This window comes from Pristiophorus japonicus, unplaced genomic scaffold, assembly GCF_044704955.1.
Source record: "Pristiophorus japonicus isolate sPriJap1 unplaced genomic scaffold, sPriJap1.hap1 HAP1_SCAFFOLD_160, whole genome shotgun sequence".
Classification (NCBI taxonomy): Eukaryota; Metazoa; Chordata; class Chondrichthyes; family Pristiophoridae; genus Pristiophorus; species Pristiophorus japonicus.
Window position 1 is genome coordinate 502,943 of NW_027251278.1, and position 16,943 is coordinate 519,885.

At 51.0% G+C, this 16,943-nt stretch overlaps 1 protein-coding gene across 1 annotated transcript in view; it reads left to right on the plus strand.

Annotated features, from left to right (window-relative positions):
* Positions 1-16,943, plus strand: part of LOC139243076 (peroxisomal ATPase PEX6-like) — a 78,748-nt gene that overhangs the window by 19,745 nt on the left and 42,060 nt on the right. Inside the window, exons 5-6 of the mRNA XM_070870670.1 lie at positions 5,270-5,406; positions 8,237-8,348. Coding sequence (XP_070726771.1) covers positions 5,270-5,406; positions 8,237-8,348 — 249 coding nt within the window. The remainder of the gene's footprint in view (positions 1-5,269; positions 5,407-8,236; positions 8,349-16,943) is intronic.

The window sequence follows — 16,943 nt, forward strand, 5'->3', positions numbered from 1 at the left end:
TAGTACGTTACGTTTTTTTTTTCGTCTTTTCCATAACTAGAGGGAAGTCTGGCACGTAGGCTGTGGACTGCTTTTCGTTATCTCAGTTGTTCCAGCCTCAAGGTCGTGTTATTTAATATAATATTTTTTTTGAATCCATCTCAGTATTTTCTGCGCCTTCTCTGAATATCTCCAAATCCCGATTCAAACTTTGTAATTCAATAAGGGTCACACTCTTAAACTTCCCACATACAGGACAACACTACGAAGGGTTAAGAAAACTTTCATTCTGTTTGAAATAGTGGGTGGAGCTAAAACAAACCACAACACCCCGCCTTTTTTTTTTCACAGTAAAAATCACACAAACATTTCTCATTTAAAACAGACGTTCACAAGAGTCTCTCTTCTTTCCTATTAATTTTTGGATCCATGACCTTTCAGGGAATTCGTAGTTTTATCTAAATTACCCATCCTGTGTCGCCGGACGTTGGATCAGGGTCCTAATTAGACCTGATTGTCTCCACGTCGCCCTGTGGTGGTTTCTTATCTTACCCAGAGCCTAGGCGGACCAAATGATATACAAGATCGACGCTGTACCTGGCGTAAGTACAATTTAAAATTTACACAGTCCCGCAGCTTAATTTTACGTAATTCCCTAACCTCCGCGTTTCCCTACACGGTTCGCGCGATTCTCTCTCTCTCTCCGCGTTGCCGCGCGGTTTTACTTGGGCCTCGAACCCACACAGACACTGGACCTCGAACCCAGGCAGGCTCTGGGCCTCGAACCCAGGCAGACTTACCTATTCTAACCTATCTTTCCGAGTCGCCGCTTGGTTTGCGTCACCGCGCAATTTCCCTATCTCTATCCCTATTCTAAGTTTGAAAGGTATTCACCAGATTGTCCTGGATCTCGTTCAGACACTACCTGAGAACCAGCGAGTGGCTAAACTTTCCTCAGACTTTTGAAACCGGGGGAAACTGGAGCAGTATTGAAAGTATACTCACTCCAGTGGCCACTTTCCCCTCGTCTCGTGCAAGGCTAGTCCGGCTCTTAATTCGCAAGTTTTCGGCAGTCGTCCGTTGAGATCCCACTTCTGACACCAAATGTTGATTCCTGGATTCTTTTCCCTCAATCTGGTTCAGTGAAATCACTGAGTCAAATACCGCTTGTGCTTTAAACAAAGCAAGCTTTTATTTAAAAAGCAAATCCCAATCGAGGACCTTATCAGACAGAAGGAATACTCTCTCGATAGAGCGTACATACTTCCTACGGACAAAGTGACGTTACATTGTAAAGGGACGACGGTTATACATTTTCGGTAAAAGATAACAAGATAGGGCTAGAGTGACATCCTAGTTCAGCCTATCCCTTTTGATCCCTCTTTCCCTTTGTCCACTCATAAGCCGACCTAAGTATGGTCTGATTTTAAACAAAGACCTTCTGTTAATGTTTCAAGTTAATAAGATGATTTAATAAGACCTTGAGGTTTTTCTGCAAGCTGTGGGTTTTGTTTCAATCTGTGTTAGTGTTGTAACATTTCGCAGTCTCGAGTCCGAGATGTCATGGCTATTCCACCATGAATTCTTTGTTAGCTTATACTGTCCCTATATAATTCCCACGTTCTCAACTTCTCGACTTTAATGTCTGTATACATTTAATATCCGGTTCACTTCACTGTTTTTATTGCTTATACATTTTCACATATCCACAAGACCACACTGGGAGCACTGTGCACAGTACTGGTCTCCATATACCTTGGTTAGACCACACTGGGAGCACTGTGCACAGTACTGGTCACCATATACCTGGGTTAGACCACACTGGGAGCACTGTGCACAGTACTGGCCACCATATACCTTGGTTAGACCACACTGGGAGCACTGTGCACAGTACTGGCCACCATATACCTTGGTTAGACCACACTGGGAGCACTGTGCACAGTACTGGTCTCCATATACCTGGGTTAGACCACACTGGGAGCACTGTGCACAGTTCTGGTCTCTATATACCTGGGTAAGACTACACTGGGAGCACTGTGCACAGTTCTGGTCACCATATACCTGGGTTAGACCACACATGGAGCACTGTGCACAGTTCTGGTCTCTATATACCTGGGTTAGACCACACTTGGAGCACTGTGCACAGTTCTGGTCTCTATATACCTGGGTTAGACCACAATGGGAGCACCGTGCACAGTTCTGGTCTCTATATACCTGGGTTAGACCACACTGGGAGCACTGTGCACAGTTCTTGCTTCCTTGCTTCCTTCTTGGGCAGTCCCTCAGAGTCGAGGATGACTTGCTTCCACACTAAAAATGAGTTCTCCAGTGACTGAAGAGTGCGATGTGAGACCTACAGTATCTGTCACAGGTGGGGCAGACGGTGGTTGGAGGGATGGGTGATGGGGTGCCTGGGTTGCCGTGCGCTCCTTCCGCTGTCTACGCTTGGTTTCAGCTTGCTCCCGGCGAGGAGACTCGAGGTGCTCAGCGCCCTCCCGGATGCTTTTCCTCCACTTAGGGCAGTCTTGGGCCAGGGACTCCCAGGTGTCAGTGGGGATGTTGCATTTTAACAGAGAGGCTTTGAGGGTGTCCTTGAAACGTTTCCTCTGCCCACCTGGGGCTCGCTTACCGTATCGGAGTTCCGAGTAGAGCGCTTGCTTTGGGAGTCTCGGGCATGCGGACAATGTGGCCCTGCCCAGCGGAGCTGGTCGAGTGTGGTCAGTGCTTCGATGCTGGGAATGTTGGCCTGATAGAGAACACTGACAGTGTGTCTATCCTGCCAATGGATTTGCAGGATCTTGCGCAGGCAGTGTCGGTGGTACTTCAGTGTTTTGAGGTGCCTGCTGTACATAGTCCATGTCTCTGAGCCATACAGGAGGGTGGGTTTCACCACTGCTCTGTAGACCATGATCTTGGTGCCGGGTTTGAGGTCCTGATCTTCAAACACTCTCTTCCTCAGGCTGCACCGGCGCACTGGAGGCGGTGTTGGACCTCGTCATCGATGTCTGCCCTTGTTGCTAGTAGGCTCCCGCGGTATGGAAAATAGTCCGCGTTGTCCAGTGCCTCGTCATGGATTTTGATAACCGGGGGGCAGTGCTGTGTGGCAGGGCAGGTTTGGCGAGGATCTTTGTCTTACGGATGTTTAATGTAAGGCCCATTCTCTCATACATCTCGGTGAAGGTGTTGACGATGGCTTGGAGTTCGGCCGAACAAGTGTCGCCCGCGTACTGTAGTTCGATGACGGAGGATGGGACGGCCTTGGATCTGGCCTGGAGGTGGCGGAGGTTGAACAGATTCCCGTTTGTCCCGTAATTTAGCTCCACTCCAGCGGGGAGCTGCTGAGGGTGAGATGGAGCATGGCAACAAGGAAGATCGAGAAGAGGGTTGGTGCGATGACACAGCCCTGCTTGACCCCGGTCTGCTTAGTCCACGCTTGGAGCACTGTGCACAGTTCTGGTCTCCATATACCTGGGTTAGACCACACGTGGAGCACTGTGCACAGTTCTGGTCACCATATACCTGGATTAATCCACACGTGGAGCACTGTACACAGTTCTGGTCTCCATATACCTGGATTAATCCACACGTGGAGCACTGTACACAGTTCTGGTCTCCATATACCTGGATTAATCCACACGTGGAGCACTGTACACAGTTCTGGTCACCATATACCTGGGTTAGACCACACTTGGAGCACTGTGCACAGTTCTGGTCTCCATATACCTGGGTTAGACCACACGTGGAGCACTGTGCACAGTTCTGGTCTCCATATACCTGGGTTAGACCACACGTGGAGCACTGTGCACAGTTCTGGTCACCATATACCTGGGTTAGACCACACTGGGAGCACCGTGCACAGTTCTGGTCTCCATATACCTTGGTTAGACAACACTTGGAGCACCGTGCACAGTTCTGGTCACCATATACCTGGGTTAGACCACACTGGGAGCACCGTGCACAGTTCTGGTCTCCATATACCTTGGTTAGACAACACTTGGAGCACCGTGCACAGTTCTGGTCTCCATATACCTTGGTTAGACAACACTTGGAACACTGTGCACAGTTCTGGTCTCCATATACCTGGGTTAGACAACACTTGGAGCACTGTGCACAGTTCCCATAGAATCATAGGAACTTACAGCACGGAAGGAGGCCATTTCAGTCCATCGTTTCCGTGCCGGCTGAGAAAGATCCAGTCTAATCCCACTTTCCAGCTCTCGGTCCGTAGCCCTGTAGGTTACGACACTTCAGGTGCACGTCTAAGTACTGTTTAAATGTGGTGAGGGTTTCTGCCTCTACCACCCTTTCAGACAGTGAGTTCCAGACCCCCACCTCCCTCTGGGTGAAGACATTTCCCCTCAAATCCCCTCTAATCCTCCCCGCAATTACTTTAAATCTATGTCTCCTGGTTGTTGACCCCTCTGCCAAGGGAAACAGGTCCTTCCTATCCACTCTATCCAGGCCCCTCAGAATTTTATACACCTCAGTCAGGTCTACCATCAACCTCCTCTGTTCCAAGGAAAACAAACCCAGCCTATCCAATCTTGCCTCATAGCTAAGATTCTCCATTCCTGGCAACATCCTGGTAAATCTCCTCTGTAATCTCTCCAGTACAATCTAGTTCTCGTCTCTATGTTGTTTTTTCTTCATTCCTGGGCTGTGACCGTCGCTGGCAAGGCCAGTATTTATTGCCCGTCCCTAACTGCCCCTTGAGAAGGTGGTGGTGAGCCGCCTTCTTGAACCGCTGCAGTCCGTGTGGTGACGGTGCTCCCACAGTGCTGTTAGGGAGGGAGTTCCAGGATTGTGACCCAGCGACGATGAAGGAACGGCCGATATATTTCCAAGTCGGGATGGTGTGTGACTGGGAGGGGAACGTGGAGGGGGTGGTGTTCCCATGCACCTGCTGCCCTTGTCCTTCTAGATGGTAGAGGTCGCGGGTTTGGGAGGTGCTGCTGAAGAAGCCTTGGCGAGTTGCTGCAGTGCATCTTGTAGATGGTGCACACTGCAGCCACGGTGCGCCGGTGGTGGAGGGAGTGAATGTTGAAGGTGGTGGATGGGGTGACCATCAAGCGGCTGCTTTGTCCTGGATGGTGTCGAGCTTCTCGAGTGTTGTTGGAGCTGCACTCATCCAGGCAAGTGGAGAGTGTTCCATCACACTCCTGACTTGTGCCTTGCTGGTTATTGGTGATAGCACTGTTGCTGACACCTTGCATCACTTGGCTGATGGTGCGGGAATTGACCGTGTGGGAGGCTGCCCAGTGTGTGTTGATATTTTTGGTATCTCTTTCAGGACGGTTGTGCTAACAGCTACGTCCCCCGTGTTCGTTCTTCTGAGTGTCATCAATTCTGGGACAGCACATCCCCCCCTGGACTCAGCAGCATTGTGGACACACTCTGTAACATCATCCAGCCCTACCTGCACAGTGGGTTAGTAGCCATCCTGTCCGTGTAGAGGGAGCTTCACCCTGTATCTAACCCCCTGTACCTGCCCTGGGAGTGTTTGATGGGACAGTGTAGATGGAGCTTTACTCTGTATCTAACCCGTGCTGTACTTGCCCTGGGAGTGTTTGATGGGACAGTGCAGAGGGAGCTTTACTCTGTATCTAACCCCGTGCTGTACCTGCCCTGGGAGTGTTTGATTGGACAGTGCAGCGGGAGCTTTACTCTGTATCTAACCCCATGCTGTACCTGCCCTGGGAGTGTTTGATGGGACAGTGTAGAGGGAGCTTTACTCTGTATCTAACCCGTGCTGTACTTGCCCTGGGAGTGTTTGATGGGACAGTGTGGAGGGAGCTTTACTCTGTATCTAACCCCATGCTGTACCTGCCCTGGGAGTGTTTGATGGGACAGTGTAGAGGGAGCTTTACTCTGTATCTAACCCGTGCTGTACTTGCCCTGGGAGTGTTTGATGGGACAGTGCAGAAGGAGCTTTACTCTGTATCTAACCCCCTGTACCTGCCCTGGGAGTGTTTGATGGGACAGTGTAGAGGGAGCTTTACTCTGTATCTAACCCCATGCTGTACTTGCCCTGGGAGTGTTTGATGGGACAGTGCAGAGGGAGCTTTACTCTGTATCTAACCCGTGCTGTACCTGCCCTGGGAGTGTTTGATGGGACAGTGCAGAGGGAGCTTTACTCTGTATCTAACCCCCTGTACCTGCCCTGGGAGTGTTTGATGGGACAGTGTAGAGGGAGCTTTACTCTGTATCTAACCCCATGCTGTACTTGCCCTGGGAGTGTTTGATGGGACAGTGCAGAGGGAGCTTTACTCTGTATCTAACCCGTGCTGTACCTGCCCTGGGAGTATTGGATGGGACAGTGTAGAGGGAGCTTTACTCTGTATCTAACCCCCTGTACCTGCCCAGTGAGTGTTTGATGGGACAGTGTAGAGGGAGCTTTACTCTGTATCTAACCCCCTGTACCTGCCCTGGGAGTGTTTGATGGGACAGTGTAGAGGGAGCTTTACTCTGTATCTAACACCGAGTATCTTCTATGGGAGTGTTTGATGGGACAGTGTAGAGGGAGCTTTACTCTGTATCTAACCCCCTGTACCTACCCTGGGAGTGTTTGATGGGACAGTGTAGAGGGAGCTTTACTCTGTATCTAACCCTCTGTACCTGCCCTGGGAATGTTTGATGGGACAATGTAGAGGGAGCTTTACTCTGTATCTAACCCCCTGTACCTGCCGTGGGAGTGTTTGATGGGACAGTGTAGAGGGAGCTTTACTCTGTATCTAACCCCCTGTACCTGCCCTGGGAGTATTGGATGGGACAGTGTAGAGGGAGCTTTACTCTGTATCTAACCCCCTGTACCTGCCCTGGGAGTGTTTGATGGGACAGTGTAGAGGGAGCTTTACTCTGTATCTAACCCCCTGTACCTGCGCTGGGAGTGTTTGATGGGACATTGTAGAGGGAGCTTTACTCTGTATCTAACCCCCTGTACCTACCCTGGGAGTGTTTGATGGGACAGTGTAGAGGGAGCTTGACTCTGTATCTAACCCCCTGTACCTGCCCTGGGAGTATTGGATGGGACAGTGTAGAGGGAGCTTTACTCTGTATCTAACCCCCTGTACCTGCCCTGGGAGTATTGGATGGGACAGTGTAGAGGGAGCTTTACTCTGTATCTAACCCCCTGTACCTGCACTGGTGGTGTTTGATGGGACAGTGTGGAGGGAGCTTTACTCTGTATCTAACCTCCTGTACCTACCCTGGGAGTGTTTGATGGAACAGTGTAGAGGGAGCTTTACTCTGTATCTAACCCCGTGCTGTACCTGCCCTGGGAGTATTTGATGGGACAGTGTAGAGGGAGCTTTACTCTGTATCTAACCCGTGCTGTACCTGCCCTGGGAGTATTTGATGGGACAGTGTAGAGGGAGCTTTGCTCTGTATCTAACCCCCTGTATCTGCCTTGGGAGTGTTTGATGGGACAGTGTAGTGGGAGCTTTACTCTGTATCTAACCCCCTGCACCTGCATTGGTGGTGTTTGATGGGACAGTGTGGAGGTAGCTTTACTCTGTATCTAACCCCCTGTACCTACCCTGGGAGTGTTTGATGGAACAGTGTGGAGGGAGCTTTTCTCTGTATCTAACCCGTGCTGTACCTGCCCTGAGAGTGTTTGATGGGACAGTGTAGAGGGAGCTTTACTCTGTATCTAACTCTCTGTACCTGCCCTGGGAATGTTTGATGGGACAGTGTAGAGGGAGCTTTACTCTGTATCTAACCCCGTGTACCTGCCCTGGGAGTGTTTGATGGGACAGTGTAGGAGGGAGCTTTAATCTGTATCTAACCCCCTGTACCTGCCCTGAGAGTATTGGATGGGACAGTGTAGAGGGAGCTTTACTCTGTATCTAACCCCCTGTACATGCCCTGGGAGTGTTTGATGGGACAGTGTGGAGGGAGCTTTACTCTGTATCTAACCCTCTGTACCTACCCTGGGAGTGTTTGATGGGACAGTGTAGAGGGAGCTTTACTCTGTATCTAACCCCCTGTACCTGCCGTGGGAGTGTTGGATGGGGCAGTGTAGAGGGAGCTTTACTCTGTATCTAATCCCCTGTACCTACCCTGGGAGTGTTTGATGGGACAGTGTAGAGGGAGCTTTACTCTGTATGTAACCCCGTGCTGTACCTGCCCTGGGAGTGTTTGATGGGACAGTGTAGAGGGAGCTTTACTCTGTATCTAACCCCGTGCTGTACCTGCCCTGGGAGTGTTTGATGGGACAGTGTAGAGGATGTGCCCTCACGGTTCTCCCGTATCTCCTCAGGCCTCCAGTACTCGATGGGCCATGTGGTGTGCTGCTGTGGGGCCCGAGTGGTAGTGGGAAGACCATGGTGGTTCGAGCGGCCTGCTCCAGGCTCAACCTGCATCTGGTGAAGGTCAGTGCGAAGCAGTGAGAGGGAGAGTGTTTATTGTGCTGTGTGTGTGCTGTATTTCACAGGGAGTGTGTGTGTGCACACTGACTGGATTTCCCAGGGACTGTGTGTGTGTGTACACTGACTGGATTTCCCAGGGACTGTGTGTGTGTGTGTGTGTGTGCACACTGACTGGATTTCCCAGGGGCCGTGTGTGTGTGTACACTGACTGGATTTCCCAGGGACTGTGTGTGTGTGTGTGTACACTGACTGGATTTCCCAGGGACTGTGTGTGTGTGTACACTGACTGGATTTCCCAGGGACCATGTGTGTGTGTACACTGAATCGATTTCCCAGGGACTGTGTGTACACTGACTGAATTTCCCAGGGTCTGTGTATGTGTGTACACTGACTGGATTTCCCAGGGACTGCATGTACACTGACTGGATTTCCCAGGGACTGTGTGTGTTTGTGTACACTGACTGGATTTTCCAGGAACTGTGTGTACACTGACTGGATTTTCCAGGAACTGTGTGTACACTGACTGGATTTCCCAGGGACTGTGTGTGTGCACACTGACTGGATTTCCCAGGGACTGTGTGTACACTGACTGAATTTCCCAGGGTCTGTGTATGTGTGTACACTGACTGGATTTCCCAGGGACTGTGTGTACACTGACTGAATTTCCCAGGGACTGTGTGTGTGTGTACACTGACTGGATTTCCCAGGGACTGTGTGTGTGTATGTACACTGACTGGATTTCCCAAGGACTGTGTGTGTATGTACACTGACTGGATTTCCCAGGGACCATGTGTGTGTGTACACTGAATCGATTTCCCAGGGACTGTGTGTACACTGACTGAATTTCCCAGGGTCTGTGTATGTGTGTACACTGACTGGATTTCCCAGGGACTGTGTGTACACTGACTGAATTTCCCAGGGACTGTGTGTGTGTGCACACTGACTGAATTTCCCAGGGACTGTGTGTGTGTACACTGACTGGATTTCCCAGGGACTGCATGTACACTGACTGGATTTCCCAGGTACTGTGTCTGTGTACACTGACTGGATTTCCCAGTGACTGTGTGTGTTTGTGTACACTGACTGGATTTCCCAGGGACTGTGTGTACACTGACTGGATTTCCCAGGGACTGTGTGGACACTGACTGGATTTCCCAGGGACTGCATGTACACTGACTGGATTTCCCAGGGACTGTGTCTGTGCACACTGACTGGATTTCTGAGGGACTGGGTGTACACTGACTGGATTTCCCAGGGACCGTGTGTGTGTGTACACTGACTGGATTTCCCAAGGACTGTGTGTACACTGACTGGATTTCCCAGGGACTGTGTCTGTGTGTGTACACTGACTGGATTTCCCCGGGACTGTGTGTGTGTACACTGACTGGATTTCCCAGGGACTGTGTGTCCACTGACTGGATTTCCCAAGGACTGTGTGTGTGTGTACACTGACTGGATTTCCCAGGGACTGCGTGTGTGTGTACACTGACTGGATTTCCCAGGGACCGTGTGTGCGTACACACTGACTGAATTTCCCAGGGATTGTGTGTACACTGACTGGATTTACCAGGGACTGTGTGTACACTGGCTGGATTTCCCAGGGACTGTGTGTGTGTGTATGTGTGTGTGTACACTGACTGGATTTCCCAGGGACCGTGTGTGTGTGCGCACACTGACTGGATTTCCCAGGGACCGTGTGTGAGTGTACACTGACTGGATTTACCAGGGACTGTGTGTACACTGACTGGATTTCCCAGGGACTGTGTGTGTTTGTGTACACTGACTGGATTTCCCAGGGACTGCATGTACACTGACTGGATTTCCCAGGGACTGTGTGTGTTTGTGTACACTGACTGGATTTTCCAGGAACTGTGTGTACACTGACTGGATTTTCCAGGAACTGTGTGTACACTGACTGAATTTCCCAGGGACTGTGTGTGTGCACACTGACTGGATTTCCCAGGGACTGCGTGTACACTGACTGAATTTCCCAGGGACTGTGTCTGTGTACACTGACTGGATTTCCCAGTGACTGTGTGTACACTGACTGGATTTCCCAGGGACTGTGTGTACACTGACTGGATTTCCCAGGGACTGCATGTACACTGACTGGATTTCCCAGGGACTGTGTGTACACTGACTGAATTTCCCAGGGTCTGTGTATGTGTGTACACTGACTGGATTTCCCAGGGACTGTGTGTACACTGACTGAATTTCCCAGGGACTGTGTGTGTGTACACTGACTGGATTTCCCAGGGACTGTGTGTCCACTGACTGGATTTCCCAAGGACTGTGTGTGTGTGTACACTGACTGGATTTCCCAGGGACTGCGTGTGTGTGTACACTGACTGGATTTCCCAGGGACCGTGTGTGCGTACACACTGACTGAATTTCCCAGGGACTGTGTGTACACTGACTGGATTTCCCAGGGACTGTGTGTACACTGGCTGGATTTCCCAGGGACTGTGTGTGTGTACACTGACTGGATTTCCCAGGGACCGTGTGTGTGTGCACACTGACTGGATTTCCCAGGGACCGTGTGTGAGTGTACACTGACTGGATTTACCAGGGACTGTGTGTACACTGACTGGATTTCCCAGGGACTGTGTGTGTTTGTGTACACTGACTGGATTTTCCAGGAACTGTGTGTACACTGACTGGATTTCCCAGGGACTGTGTGTGTGTGTGTACACTGACTGGATTTCCCAGGGACTGTATGTGTCTGTGTGCACACTGACTGGATTTCCCAGGGACTCCGTGTACACTGACTGGATTTCCCAGGGACTGTGTGCACACTGGCTGGATTTCCCCGGGACTGTGTGTGTGTACACTGACTGGATTTCCGAGGGACTGTGTGTACACTGACTGGATTTCCCAGGGACCGTGTGTGTGTGTGCACTGACTGGATTTCCCAGGGACTGTGTGTACACTGACTGGATTTCTGAGGGACTGCGTATACACTGACTGGATTTCCCAGGGACTGTGTGTTCACTGACTGGATTTCCCAGGAACTGTGTGTACACTGACTGGATTCCCAGGGACTGTGTGTACACTGACTGGATTTCCCAGGGACTGATTGTGTGTGTACACTGACTGGATTTCCCAGGGACTGTGTGTACACTGACTGGATTTCCCAGAAACTGTGTGTGTGTGTGTGTGTGTGTGTGTGTGTGTGTGTGTGTACACTGACTGGATTTCCCAGGGACTGTGTGTGTATGTACACTGACTGGATTTCCCAGGGACCATGTGTGTGTGCACACTGACTGGATTTCCCAGGGACTGCGTGTGTGTCTACACTGACTGGATTTCCCAGGGACTGTGTGTACACTGACTGGATTTCCCAGGGAATGTGTGTGTGTGTGTACACTGACTGGATTTCCCAGGGAGCGCGTGTGTGTGTATACTGACTGGATTTCCCAGGGACCGTGTGTGTGTGCACACTGACTGAATTTCCCAGGGACCGTGTGTGTGTGTACACTGACTGGATTTACCAGGGACCGTGTGTGTGTGTGTACACTGACTGGATTTCCCAGGGAGCGCGTGTGTGTGTATACTGACTGGATTTCCCAGGGATCGTGTGTGTGTGCACACTGACTGAATTTCCCAGGGACCGTGTGTGTGTGCGCACTGACTGGATTTCCCAGGGACCGTGTGTGTGTGTACACTGACTGGATTTCCCAGGGACCGTGTGTTTGTGCACACTGACTGGATTTCCCAGGGACTGCTTGTGTGTCCACACTGACTGGATTTCCCAGGCACCGTGTGTGCATGTACACTGACTGAATTTCCCAGGGACTGTGTGTACACTGACTGGATTTCCCAGGGACAGTGTGTGTGTGTACACTGATTGGATTTCCCAGGGACTGTGTGTACACTGACTGGATTTCCCAGGGACCGTGTGTGAGTGTACACTGACTGGATTTCCCAGGCACCGTGTGTGCGTGTACACTGACTGAATTTCCCAGAGACTGTGTGTACACTGACTGGATTTCCCAGAGATTGTGTGTGTGTGTGTACACTGACTGGATTTCCCAGGGAGCGTGTGTGTGTGTGTATACTGACTGGATTTCCCAGGGACCGTGTGTGCGTGCACACTGACTGGATTTCCCAGGAACCGTGTGTGTGTGCACACTGACTGGATTTACCAGGGACCGTGTGTGTGTGCACACCGACTGGATTTCCCAGGGACTGCGTGTGTGTACACTGACTGGATTTCCCAGGCACCGTGTGTGTGTACACTGACTGAATTTCCCAGGGACTGTGTGTGCACTGACTGGATTTCCCAGGGACTGTGTGTGTGTGCACACTGACTGGATTTCCCAGGGACTGTGTCTGTGTGTACACTGACTGGATATCCCAGGGACTGTGTGTGTGTGTATACACCGACTGGATTTCCCAGGGACCGTGTGTGTGTGTACACTGATTGGATTTCCCAGGGACCGTGTGTGTGTGTGTACACTGACTGGATTTCCCAGGAACCATGTGTGTGTGTACACTGACTGGATTTCCCAGGGACTGTGTGTGTGTGTGTGTGTATACACTGACTGGATTTCCCAGGGAGCGTGTGTGTGTGTGTATACTGACTGGATATCCCAGGGACCGTGTGTGTGTGTACACTGACTAGATTTCCCAGGGACTGTGTGTACACTGACTGGATTTCCCAGGGACTGTGTGTGTGTGTCTACACTGACTGGATTTCCCAGGGACCGTGTGTGTGTGTACACTGACTGGATTTCCCAGGGACCGTGTGTGTGTGCACACTGACTGGATTTCCCAGGGACTGTGTGTGTGTGTGTGTGTGTGTGTGTGTGTGTGTGTGTGTGTGTGTGTGTGTGTATATACACTGACTGGATTTCCCAGGGACTGCGTGTGTGTGTACACTGACTGGATTTCCCAGGGACTGTGTCTATGTACACTGACTGGATTTCCCAGGGACTGTGTGTACACTGACTGAATTTCCCAGGGACTGTGTATGTGTGTACACTGACTGGAGTTCCCAGGGACTGTGTCGATGTACACTGACTGGATTTCCCAGGGACTGTGTGTACACTGACTGGATTTCCCAGGGACTGTGTATGTGTGTACACTGACTGGATTTCCCAGGGACTGTGTGTACACTGACTGGATTTCCCAGGGACCGTGTGTGAGTGTACACTGATTGGATTTCCCAGGAACTGTGTGTACACTGACTGGATTTCCCAGGGACCGTGTGTGTGTGTACACTAACTGGATTTCCCAGGGACCGTGTATGTGTGTGTACACTGACTGGATATTCCCAGGGACTGTGTGTGTGTACACTGACTGGATTTCCCAGAGACTGCATGTGTGAGTGTACACTGACTGGATTTCCCAGGGACCGTGTGTGTGTGTGTATACTGACTGGATTTCCCAGGGACTGTGTGTACACTGACTGGATTTCCCAGGGACTGTGTGTGTTTGTGTACACTGACTGGATTTTCCAGGAACTGTGTGTACACTGACTGGATTTCCCAGGGACTGTGTGTGTGTGTGTACACTGACTGGATTTCCCAGGGACTGTATGTGTATGTGTGCACACTGACTGGATTTCCCAGGGACTCCGTGTACACTGACTGGATTTCCCAGGGACTGTGTGCACACTGGCTGGATTTCCCCGGGACTGTGTGTGTGTACACTGACTGGATTTCCCAGAGACTGCATGTACACTGACTGGATTTCCGAGGGACTGTGTCTGTGTACACTGACTGGATTTCCCAGGGACTGTGTGTGTGTGTGTACACTGACTGGATTTCCCAGGGACCGTGTGTGTGTGTACACTGACTGGATTTCCCAGGGCCTGTGTGTACACTGACTGGATTTCCCAGGGACTGTGTGTGTGTGTGTGTGTGTGTGTGTGTGTGTGTGTGTGTGTGTGTGTGTGTGTGTGTGTGCACTGACTGGATTTCCCAGGGACTGTGTGTACACTGACTGGATTTCCCAGTGTGTGTGTGTACACTGACTGGATTTTCCAGGGACTGTGTGTACACTGACTGGATTTTCCAGGAACTGTGTGTACACTGACTGGATTTCCCAGGGACCGTGTGTGTGTATACACTGACTGAATTTCCCAGGGACGGGGTGTACACTGACTGGATTTCCCAGGGACTGTGTGTACACTGACTGGATTTCCCAGGGACTATGTGTGTGTGCACACTGACTGTATTTCCCAGGGACTGTGTGTGTGTGTGTGTGTGTGTGTGTGTGTGTGTGTGTGTGTGTGTGTGTGTGTGTACACTGACTGGGTTTCCCAGGGACTGCGTGTGTGTACACTGACTGGATTTCCCAGGGACTCCGTGTGCACTGACTGGATTTCGCAGGGACTGTGTGTACACTGACTGGATTTCCCAGTGATTGTGTGTGTGTGTGTACACTGACTGGATTTCCCAGGGAGCGTGTGTGTGTGTGTATACTGACTGGATTTCCCAGGGACCGTGTGTGTGTGCACACTGACTGGATTTCCCAGGGACCGTGTGTGTGTGTACACTGACTGGATTTACCAGGGACCGTGTGTGTGTGCACACTGACTGGATTTCCCAGGGACCGTGTATTTGTGCACACTGACTGGATTTACCAGGGACCGTGTGTGTGTGCAACTGACTGGATTTCCCAGGGACTGCGTGTGTGTACACTGACTGGATTTCCCAGGCACCGTGTGTGTGTGTACACTGACTGAATTTCCCAGGGACTGTGTGTGCAATGACTGGATTTCCCAGGGACTGTGTGTGTGTGCACACTGACTGGATTTCCCAGGGACCGTGTGTGTGTGTACACTGACTGGATTTCCCAGGGACTGTGTGTACACTGCCTGGATTTCCCAGGAACCATGTGTGTGTGTACACTGACTGGATTGCCCAGGGACTCTGTGTGTGTGTGTGTGTGTACACTGACTGGATTTCCCAAGGACTCCGTGTACACTGACTGGATTTCCCAGGGACTGTGTGTACACTGGCTGGATTTCCCAGGGACTGTGTATGTGTACACTGACTGGATTTCCCAGGGGCCGCATGTACACTGACTGGATTTCCCAGGGACTGTGTCTATGTACACTGACTGGATTTCCCAGGGACTGTGTGTACACTGACTGAATTTCCCAGGGACTGTGTGTGTGTGCACAGACTGGATTTCCCAGGGACTGTGTATATGTGTACACTGACTGGATTTCCCAGGGACCGTGTGTGTGTGTACACTGACTGGATTTCCCAGGGACTGTTTGTGTGTGTGTGTGTACACTGACTGGATTTCCCGGGGACTCCGTGTACACTGACTGGATTTCCCAGGGACTTGTGTGCACACTGGCTGGATTTCCCAGGGACTGTGTATGTGTACACTGACTGGATTTCCCAGGGACTGTGTGTACACTGACTGGATTTCCCAGGGACCGCATGTACACTGACTGGATTTCCCAGGGACTGTGTCTATGTACACTGACTGGATTTCCCAGGGACTGTGTGTACACTGACTGAATTTCCCAGGGACTGTGTGTGTGTGCACAGACTGGATTTCCCAGGGACTGTGTATGTGTGTACACTGACTGGATTTCCCAGGGACCGTGTGTGTGTGTACACTGACTGGATTTCCCAGGGACTGTGTGTGTGTACACTGACTGGATTTCCCAGAGACTGTATGTGTGTGTGTACACTGACTGGATTTCCCAGGGACCGTGTGTGTGTGTACACTGACTGGATTTTCCAGGAACTGTGTGTACACTGACTGGATTTTCCAGGGACTGTGTGTGTGTGTACACTGACTGGATTTCCCAGGGTCTGTGTGTGTGTACACTGACTGGATTTCCCAGGGACTCCGTGTACACTGACTGGATTTCCCAGGGACTTGTGTGTACACTGACTGGATTTCTCAGGGACTTGTGTGCACACTGGCTGGATTTCCCCGGGACTGTGTGTGTGTGTACACTCACTTGATTTCCCAGGGACTGCGTGTGTATGTACACTGACTGGATTTCCCAGGGACTGCGTGTGTGTCTACACTGACTGGATTTCCCAGGCACCGTGTGTGCGTGTACACTGACTGAATTTCCCAGGGACTGTGTGTGCACTGACTGAATTTCCCAGGGAGCGTGTGTGTGTGTACACTGACTGGATTTCCCAGGGAATTTGTGTGTGTGTGTACACTGACTGGATTTCCCAGGCACCGTGTGTGTGTGTATACTGACTGGATTTCCCAGGCACCGTGTGTGTGTGCACACTGACTGGATTTCCCAGGGACCGTGTGTGTGTGTACACTGACTGGATTTCCCAGGGACTGTGTGTGTGTACACTGACTGGATTTCCCAGAGACTGTATGTGTGTGTGTACACTGACTGGATTTCCCAGGGACCGTGTGTGCGTGTACACTGACTGGATTTTCCAGGAACTGTGTGTACACTGACTGGATTTCCCAGGGAGCGTGTGTGTGTGTACACTGACTGGATTTCCCAGGGAATTTGTGTGTGTGTACACTGACTGGATTTCCCAGGGAGCGTGTGTGTGTGTGTATACTGACTGGATTTCCCAGGCACCGTGTGTGTGTGTACACTGACTGGATTTACCAGGGACCGTGTGTGTGTGCACACTGACTGGATTT